At 31.9% G+C, this 10,775-nt stretch overlaps 1 protein-coding gene across 1 annotated transcript in view; it reads right to left on the reverse strand.

Annotated features, from left to right (window-relative positions):
• Positions 1–1,117: 1,117 nt before the first annotated feature.
• Positions 1,118–10,775, reverse strand: part of Smp_059980 (putative arginase) — a 15,073-nt gene continuing 5,415 nt past the window's right edge. The window contains exons 4-7 of the mRNA XM_018793892.1: positions 8,009–8,065; positions 4,232–4,336; positions 3,021–3,157; positions 1,118–1,437 (exon numbers count right to left, since the gene is read on the reverse strand). Of these exons, the coding sequence (XP_018648359.1) occupies positions 1,235–1,437; positions 3,021–3,157; positions 4,232–4,336; positions 8,009–8,065 (502 nt within the window). The 3' untranslated portion in view covers positions 1,118–1,234. The remainder of the gene's footprint in view (positions 1,438–3,020; positions 3,158–4,231; positions 4,337–8,008; positions 8,066–10,775) is intronic.

The raw sequence follows: 10,775 nt of genomic DNA on the forward strand, positions 1-10,775 counted from the left end.
CCGATAGACCCTGAGACGGTCGGCATCCAACGGTGTTAATGTCTAGCTTCAACCAATCCACGAAATTGAGCAACCATTCACCAATATCTTCAGTGAGCTGATATCTCCCAACAGACCCGGTTGAGACTGATGGGTCCCGGATTCGAATCTCGTGAGGTGGGATCGTGGATGCGCACTGCTGAGGAGTCCCACAATAGGACGAAAGGGCTGTCCAGTGCTTACAGGTTTTCAATGGTGGTCTAACTTCAATTGACTCATGATCTCAACTATATAAAATTACTAACATCTCCACAAAACCCCCTTTTGACAGTAAAATTAAGTTAATGTTCCGTATGCATACAATAAGAAATCATATGTTTTAGGAAAGAAGTAGTGTTTACCAAGTTTCAAAAATAAAATTTTGATATTAATGAGGAAATTATAATTGTAAAATTCTCAGCAATTGAATTTTGAGTAAATTTAGCTTTCGTTCGGTAAACTGATCCTAGTTATCTCTGATCTCACATACCCTAATTTGTTGTTCTTTCTTTCGTAATGAGTTTCTGACTCTTACTAGTTTAAAACATTATTTGTTCGAAAGAATACTTTTATATTGTTATGATTTAGGACCCTTCTGATCTCTTCTGAAATTCCTTCACAATATACGATCACAACCATGTTGACCCATTCTTTTGGTTTATCTTTTAAGTTGTTCTTTCGGCCTCCTTTCTTAATTATTCTTTTAATAAAGTACTTAGGATGATTATCCATCATCAAAGTGGATGTAACTAAATTCATGTCAGTTTCTTTGTCATTTGATTCAGTGAAGAGTTTTTAAACTCCGTTTATCAAAGTCTTGGATACTATCTCTTTGGTTACCCTGTTTATGGAGCAATAAATGCACACTACTGACAAGCCCTATATCAAAATGAGACGACCGTCCAGTACCTATCGGTTTTCAGTGATAGTTTAACATTGACTAGTTGATTATTTCAGAGGAACTCGACGAGTTCCTCAACCCTTTACTGATAAGTGAAAAATAGTTAAGCTGTATGAGTTTTCTTCAGATAATGTAAGTAAGTTTAGAAGTAATAACACGACAATCAAATAATATAATATTTCTAAACAATACGCGAATCATTGTAATGTTATGTATTGATTTATGATTAAAAATAGTGACAAATAATATTGATAAATGTCTTGTATTATCATAATAACAAAAGATAACCAGTAGCTGCCAGAGAATAAAGAACGATTATTGTTTTGTCTGCATATGTGCCGCCCGACTCATAATACCTTGGTCAGTTAAATTACGAACTTTGAATGGTAAATGACCCGAACGACAATGGCCTAAACATGCTCTTAAAATATGAACAGCAGATGACTGAGTTTTTAAAACATCTTCCTGAGATCCTAATAAAGGATTTAATTCAGCCAACTCAACTACAGAAAGTTTTCCTGTAAAAAAGTGAAATAAAAAATCCAATAAATATAAAAGTTTACATCAGTGCAAATAACTACACTTCATATCAGCATTATGACGAATAAATTAACAGGATGAAAATTAATGCAGTATATGTAATAATATTGACATTAATGAGAAGTTAAACGCAAGATATACAGTCGGCAATAAATAAATCTAACCAAAGAATGGAAAGTATGAAATGATTATGAAACGAGTATGTTTAGAAAGATACAGAATAAACGTAACTTTGCAAGTGGTAATGAATTTAAACCATACAATTTAAAATCATAAGTCATTATGATTATCATTAAAACTGACTATAAGACTAATGTCTCTCTGCATGGTATGAAACAGAGATTAATAAGTTACTGACCAATGTTTTTATTTAGACATTCTAAGTTTTCTTCCAGCTTACTCATGGTCTACTAAGCGTAGCACATTACGTCAGGTGGTGATAATTACTGCTTAACACATAATTCAGCAGTCATATCCAATACAAATATATGGCCTACTTAGAAACCTGGATTTATTCTTAGCATTGGTTACTTCACTATTCTGCAATGTAAGCATAATTATGCTCGTATCTCTATGATAGAATATCTGTATAGTTTACCAGCTAGATAGTTCGTTTTCCAACGGGTTCAAAACTAAAAGCTAAATCACTTTTTTTCTGGATTCCATCAACGAAGTTTTATTTAATATACACAATCTGAGACCACAGAAGTTCCTTTTTTCGATTCCCATTTCTGCTAGCTTAAATTTACACAGATACAATGGCAAGGTTAGAAATTATTCACAAAGTTCATACTCTTTGAATTACTGTTTGAATTTTCTACAGAGACGAATGTTTGAAAATCGAATGAGATGTTGATTAAAGAAACCTGAGTAGTTGACTATCTGTCCACGTCCACAACTATAAAGTAAACCAGTTTTTGTGAGGATATTAAAGTGCCTTATACTTAGAAGTTGAGACAATGTAGTGAACGAGAACACAAGCTGCAACAACCAAATGTATTTCAACACAAAATTACAAAATAACTTGGTAAAATCTGAGATCTATACAGTAATTACTTCATTTGCAAAATGTCAATCAATCGTCTCAGACTTCATTGTTTCTTCATTTCCACATCGATCATTCTCTATTTTCGTTCTCTTTTCTCCTATCTTCTTAATTTTCCACAGTCAGGCATCTTACTTTCGAATGATGATACATACTACTTATATCTATAGACAACAATAGCACACACCACAAAGATACCAAACCTGTGGCAAAGGGGTTAATACTTTAGTTCTTTAACGATTTTGCTAGTTTCTATTTCCGCTTCACAAGATAATGAAGGATACCAATAAGACATTGGATAATTTTCTGACTACTAAATAGAAATTAAGTAAAACTGTTGATGATTCGCCACAGTAGTTATTGATCTCAATTAAGTTTAACTATATCTTAGTTTCCTCCAATTTACATAAATACTACGTAAACATTTTCAGACATACTACTAATGAGTACAACAAAAAATACAATTCACAGCAATCGTACTTTCATAGCAAGTAATATATAAAGGTAAGAAACTACCTGTCGCTGAAACTTCTTCACATATTCTCAAACCTTCACGTAATGTTAAACCACCTGGAACAGCAGTACCAGTACTCGGAGCTACTAACGGATCCAGTGCATCTATATCAAAACTTAAGTGAATAGCTTTTTCTAATCTGAAAATAATAAAGTACACAGTGCTTTCAGTATGATGTAGGCGCTCATGAAATTCAAATAATAGTAATAATTAATTTGGATATAATTTACGTAATTAGCTAGTAATGGGATAAAGACGGACACTGAAAATCGATAAGTACAAAATAATTGTTGACCCCAAGCATAGTACTACTAGTGCTCAATGAAAAGTAAATTGATTTACTTTCACTGAAATCTGTCATCCATGATTCCATTCGAGTCGATTGAGAAAGTCTTTTCTTTGACGACAGTTTACAATTAGTAATTTTTTATTAATTTCAAACCTAAGGTTCTACAAATACAGATTAAATTGGGAACTCAGAAGCGATAATTGTCAAGACCTTGATAAGAATACAGAATAATGTTTATGGACCCAAACAAGTTTTTTTCCTTCTCGGTCACATTAATAATTAAGAAATAGTCTGAAAATACAGATTATTTTGGAATCGAGTTGTCTTCTAAACAACTCCAAATCACTACACGTCAGTTGGATGAACTTGAATATGATATCAAAAAGTACGCAGGATCTAAATATATGTAGTATAAAGGTATGTTTTGTGAGTGATGAGTCCTATTGTAATAAACAGGAAATTTATCATTCCACGGTGGTGTTTTCAGGAATTTTCCTTATCTTTAGGTGATATTTGTTCTCAGCATAAATGATACCGTTATTAATAAATGTAAACGAACAGCCAATAACCTGTCAATCTAACAAACGCACGCCAGCTGTAAACGACGTCCGGAAAAATGATTATTCCAAACACAATATTCCATCTTCTATTCTAGGATAGTTCGTGAAACTCTATATCTTCATATCATATTTGGGTAAATGTTGCGTGAATTTTTAACAAAAATGATTACTCATAATTTATACTTCCACCAATAGACTACGGTTTGGTGAGAGTACAAGACACATCATCAAAACCACAGGCAAATAATTTGAATAATAAACTTCATTTTAGAGATGGATGTTTAACTGAATGTCAAGCTTTCGATAAAATTTCAGAGGAATATAGTATATACATTTGGCTATTTAGTACAGTTAAAACAATAACCTTGGATTTACTGCTAGCAATGCTTCTTTAATAACAGCCTCTATCCCCATTCGATCAACATCCAGCATTGTAAAATAAGCGATGCCATGTTTTCTAATATCATGTCTGCAAGAATAAGAATAATAATATCAGATGTTTTGTAAATTGCATTAAATATGTTTGAAGGCAATTCATACTATGGAATGATATTATCTGAAGAGACAATGAAAAAAACATGCTTTTATTAGAGTTTCGTTCTCTAAGATGAGTTGTTTGGTCGTGAAGTATAAAATTCAGTAGAAGGAAAGTGTTCGAATTATTTCAGATATGATTTACAGATTGTCCTGTCGACTTCGACCTTGATTGGCTATTGTTGACTTTTAACTTATAATTATCCGCCTCTTTATTTTTCTGGTGTTTCTTTTTGATCTTGTTCTTTGTTTTATATATGCACATCGTTTTTCTGATAAGTTGATAGATTGGATCGATTTAGAAGTGTTTGTTGATTCCGGATTAATCCGAGTGTCAAGCTTCTAAAAATTCCTTGTTGTTCTTAGTATGCCTACACTCCAGGATTTCAACATTTTTCCAGTCGAATGTGTGTCCATAGTTGTCCACATTCAATGATATAAATGAAAATATATCATGACGTTTAGCCGCTAATTGATGTTCATATAGAAGATGAAGAGGGCGTTTAATTTGTCCAACATAGTGTTTTTCGCAAATAGAACAGTTACTTTTGTAGATAATATCATTTTGTCCCTTGATTTGTATAACGTTGATTAAAGTGAATTTGCTGGCTTGTGTAATACATCTATCCCATAAAGCTTCAATAATCTCGCTGTAATTGCTGGTGTTTTTTATAAATGGTAGGATGATCTGTTTGCTAGTTTCTGTATTTTATTTCGTTTTTGTTGATAGGTTGGATTGATATTTCTTGATGAAGTTGCGTGGGTGACCGTTCATTCGAAGTATATTCACTAGATATTTTTTCCTCAGTTTTCTGAGCTGAAAGTGTGCCGTAGTATGGTGAAAAATCCACGATCAAACCACCCAGCTAAGAGAATGAAATTCCAACAAAATCATCCATCTGAGCTACAAACCTTCTCTATCTTAAATGAAAATCCGCTGAGCAGCTGTTAGACTTTTGATTTGAAGTGATTTACCAAAGTAAACAAAGAACAGCCAGATCCTACTGGGAACATTTTATTCATTAAGTTCAAACCAGGAGGTCAGTTATTCCATCTCCCTACACTTCTTATTGTAATATTGATATCATAAAATCTTCTAGATATATAATTCCTTTTTTTCTTTAGCTTTTTAACCTCGGATGTCATAACGTAATAGTGGAACTCTAAAAATTCTACCTCAGATGTAGTCACTAAAAAAGAATTATTATTGACCAATGTTTATTAAGTCAACTATATAATTAGTAACAAACATTACACGAGGATATTCTGATATTTTAACGAAAGAAAATATAAATCTTAACCACAGTTAATTCACCGACTATTGTAAAAGTTTACTTTACTCAGATAACCACCATCATTACAATGGAATTATGTTCTAAGCTTATGTTATTAGTAAGACTGGTATCATGAATGGATCGATGTTAGAGCACCATTGAAAACCTGGAAGCACTGGATTGCTGTTTCGTTTTAGTTCAACTGTGTCTGTTGTGAGACAGTTAATCACTGAAGACAATGGTGGACAGGCGCTCAATATCGTGGATCGGTTGGAGTTAGACATTAACACCGTTGGATTCCGACTCAGTGGTCTAGAGGTTAAGCGATCTCCCTCGAGTTTCGAGTCTCGAGTGTGGGATGGTGGATTCGCACTGCTGAAAAGTCCCATACTAGAACAAGACGTTCGTTAAGTGCTTAAAGCTTATCAACGGTGGTCTAATATCGATCCATTAATGATATCAATCTAAAATCAACAATCTCCACAACCCTATACTGATAAACTAAAATTATTTGCAACCACTTTATCAGTATATCCTTCATAAGAAAAGCCGTTTCTCAGTATAGACTTACACTGATCATTAGCCTATTCAAGAAACGTTTTGTATGAATTCGTTTAATATGTAATAGCAGATTATACCTAAATCTCTTAAACTAACAGTTTATTCAGTGACATAAGTATATTGAATTCATCGTTACTAATTTAATGTTAAAATGTAATTACATAAATAAGAAATGTAACCAAGTCAAAAATAAATGCTTATAAAAAATGATAAGTATAAATAGAGTTAAAGTTAAGTCATTTTGATCGTTCATATTTTCAATGTACTTTCGATTTCTTAAAAGGGTGAATCACTCAGCTTAGCAATTTGGCTTAAAAACGAACTTCTTCATCATTAATTTCTAGGATCCATATTCAATTGTTGTCTAACGCAGTACTGGATACATATAAAACCTAATCACTTTTTAGGTTCGGATAAGTAATTGTTTAATGAACGTTTTTCTCTTCACCATAAAGAATAATAAAAATTTGATTACCGGCACACTACATTGATCATTTTTATTAACTTAAGGGTCAACCTTGACCCCTCCTATTTAAAGGTTATTTAGCAGTATCTAATGTTAAAGGATCATTATGAAAATATATTGTCCTACTTTATACATTTTTGTTGAACTAGTCGATTCGTATAATATCTTACAGCAAATTTTTATTTGAAGTTGCGATTATGCTATTCAATGTCAACTTCTCTCCTCAAATGTTGAATATAGATTCTTTTCATCTAACTAAAAATGTATTCTTTATAGGAGAATGTTTTGTGAGATTATAATTTACGGACTACCTCTGAGCGTCTCTGAAGTGACCTTGAGAAAATCCGCCTACTTACCACTGTCAATAGAGAGATATAAATCGGTGCGAAAAATCAGAATCGGGACTTTGGGTTAGGAGATAGGGTTCGGAATTAGAGTTAGGGGTTTCATGATGCACCGATACAGATATGATACCAAAATACTATCTAGCCATATAAATAAATAAATTTTGAGCCAATATCCAAGATACGACATCTTAAACGTAATTGGCTCTTCCATTAATTATAATCTCGCTGAAATCTTAATAGAGCTAGAAATAATTTACAAAGTTATCATAAGAGCCTGAAAAATAAAGTGGACAAAGTCATTCCAATAATTTGAGCAAACATTTGGAAATGCTTAATATTGCTTTTTAAACTTGACAAATACAAAATATACTGTAGTGTTTAATTGCACTATCATACAGCTTACGACTGAAGATTGAAACATGGGAGTGCAAATACCAGTTCATTTATTTAAAGTAGCTACAGCAATTCAAATGAGCAGAATAGGGAAGTTGAACCAATAAGGATATATATAGGATATATTTAACATTCAACAGTTTGAACAGCTCTAGCTACCAATGACAACTGCATTTCTTTCTCAAATAGCGATTTAATAGCATAGCAATCTGCAATCTGCTTCTCTATAGCTTTGAGATATGGTATTTAGGAGTGAGAAATGGAAGATGATTTCATGTTTTCTATAAATGTCATTGTAGCATTAGTTCGGCATGAAAGAACCACTGGAATGACAGCCTTAGATATCAGCACAAATGAATCAAAAAATCTATAAACCTCAAGTAATTGACAGTGACTGAAATATATATATATATATATATATATATATATATATATATATATATATATATTGAGTCCAAGTTTGTACACAACCTGATAGCGTTGTTATGGATAAATGTTTCTCATACTAGCTTATAAACAGATAATTATTTCCACTTAATGCTTTGCTCTTCTAGTAGTTTACTTACGTTTCATGAGCGTCTAAATCCCGCAAACCAATATAGGCAATATTACTGGCGTTGAGACTGTAAAATGAGAAAAAAGAATTCCAAGTAAATTTTAAGTATACACCAATTTAAAATAGACAAAACAATAATTGACATATTACAGCACCGTCACAAATTGATTAAAGTTGAAAATACCGACCAACGATTTTTATTATAATAAAGTAAAGTTATTTTAGGCTCTACAAAATATGAAAGTCCCGTGTGAAATACACGATTTGTGCTCATTAGTGAAGAATTTTAAACAAGAACAAAACAGTTGCTTAATACTACTTGATTTCCACTGGTTATCTAATCGGCTTTAGTTTTTATGCTGAAAATTATCATTCAAATGATTAATTGTGTTTTTTCATTGAATGGGAGCTTCTTGGTCAAATTTCTTGAATATTTGTTCATCTCTTCCGTCCTCTCTCTCTCCCTATATATATATATATATATATATATATATATATATATATATATAAATCAACCTGAGTTTATTTATATACCTAGTTCGTTCACAATGCATTGATACCTAATATAAGACGCCATTAATTTGTGTTTAGTACAATAGACTTTCCTTTTTACTAAATACCCAAAAAGACAAGAATTATCAATATTTTCTAGATCTGTGTTTTTCATAAAAAGATAAAATGTTTCAGTAAACGTGTCAAGTACTATTTCAATTAATACCACTGAATTAACTTAAATCATGAATTATGTACAATTACCGTCACATATTCATATATCATCTAATTGCTGATAAAACTTGTTGAATAAGTTCATAGCCACTTAAAAAAGTTTTAATTGATGAACATGTGCCATTAATTAGTTAGTACATATCTCTTTCCAAATTTATTTCATTGGATTATACTCCTTCAATAACATATTCAAACCCTAATCTTTCACATAATGCTTATACTCTTACTACTTCTACCACTATGGGATTTGAATCGACAACTGCATCTCTGTGCTAATGTGGTATGGCAACTTGAACTGATGTACGTACGTACGAAGTTCTACGTTGTGACTGACTGACATATCTTTTTACTTCACTTTTATGAACTGATAAACACGTGCGTAAAATATAATTCTTATAAAGACATTAGTAACAGATAGTGTTATTATTATCAAGATTTTCAGAGAACTTGTAATCATTCAAATCTATTTGTTGTATAAATGAATAATTGAGTGGATACTTTTTCTGTTGGTTTAGCAAATACGTTTTAAATGATGGATATTTGGATAGTAGTAAATTCTTAAGCATAATCGTAACCATAAAAGGTTTAAATCTGAAGGTTGTTGAGAAAACTATTTTTAAATTAAAGTTTCACTATTGTTATTTTTAAGAGCATTCAAAAATAGTATGTAAAGTCCTTGTTTAAATCCATCTGTTGTAATTCATTTATTCGAATTTTGATTGTATCAAGATAGTTTATTGTATAAGATTTAAACATTTCTAGTCTCCACTATGTATGATTGTAAAATGACAATTAAGGCTTTTAAGTGAAGATAATTCCTTAGAATAATAAAATAAGAACTATAAATGTTTCTGTATAATATTACATAATAATACAATAGAGTTAGATGAAGATCATGATTTATACTTAATACAAAACTCATCAAGTTTATTCATTGTTATATAAAATATAGTCGAAAGAAAGCCATAGACTTTTCTTTGTAAATTATTTATAAAATCTAGTCAAATATAATAAGAAGAAGAAAATATTCTGAAAATAATAATTACAGAATTCACCCCCAGTTTACAAGCATGATCAATTTGATATAAATAGTAACATTAGATGTAGAGAACAAACATGTGATATAAGATTGTTTTAAGTTTGCCAGTTCAGTAATTCTTAGGTAGTTTATTTATGACATGTATCACGGTAATCCAATGCATCACCGGGGAACCTTTAATTTTTTCCTCAGTGGATAGTCTGATGATTTATGAACTGTGCTATTTAAGTTCATTTAGTATTGTTTGTTTGAATCCTCCCATTGATGTGTTAGGACTGCAACTGGTCAGTCTCTAATTGGCATATATGCATATTGTGCATATTGCCTCGATATAGCCTTAATTCACAAGCATTGTAAGCAAAGATGGATAGTGACTAGCAGTGGAATCCAGGACGCGCGTTTCGTCCTATTTGGGACTCGTTAACTTGCTATCTATGGCAGGGTCTTTGAAGGGGTTACAGGAAGCAGCACTAGTATGCACATATACCAATAAGAGAATGACCAGTTACAGTCCTAAACATCAATGGGAAGATTCAAACAAGTAATACTTATTGAATTTAAACTTCACCCCATTGCACAAGCAAGTGACTATCAGGACTCAGTGGTCAAGCGGATAACGCGATGACGTTTGAAGTGAAAGGTACTGGGTTCGAGTCCCAGAGTGAACATCAACTCTGAGATGCAGGTACATCCAGCTGACAAGTCCGAAATAGGAAACGCGCGTCCTGGATTTCACTGCTAGTCACTATCCATCTTTGCTTACGGTGTTATTTAACGTTATTTCCTGTGACAGGACGAATGATTGATAATTATCTACAACTAATCTTAATATATCTATACTTAAATATACTTTGAATGAAAAAAATGTTAATCATCCAAATTAGTCTCTTTACCAGTCTTGCTTTTTTTTAAAGAAACTATAATAGTTTTATTAATTTAATAATTAAGTGAATGTATATATATAGAGTTGAGATCATGAGTCAATTGAAGCTAGACCACCATGGAAAACCTG

Source organism: Schistosoma mansoni, chromosome 1 (genome assembly GCF_000237925.1).
Source record: "Schistosoma mansoni strain Puerto Rico chromosome 1, complete genome".
In the NCBI taxonomy this organism is placed as follows: Eukaryota; Metazoa; Platyhelminthes; class Trematoda; order Strigeidida; family Schistosomatidae; genus Schistosoma; species Schistosoma mansoni.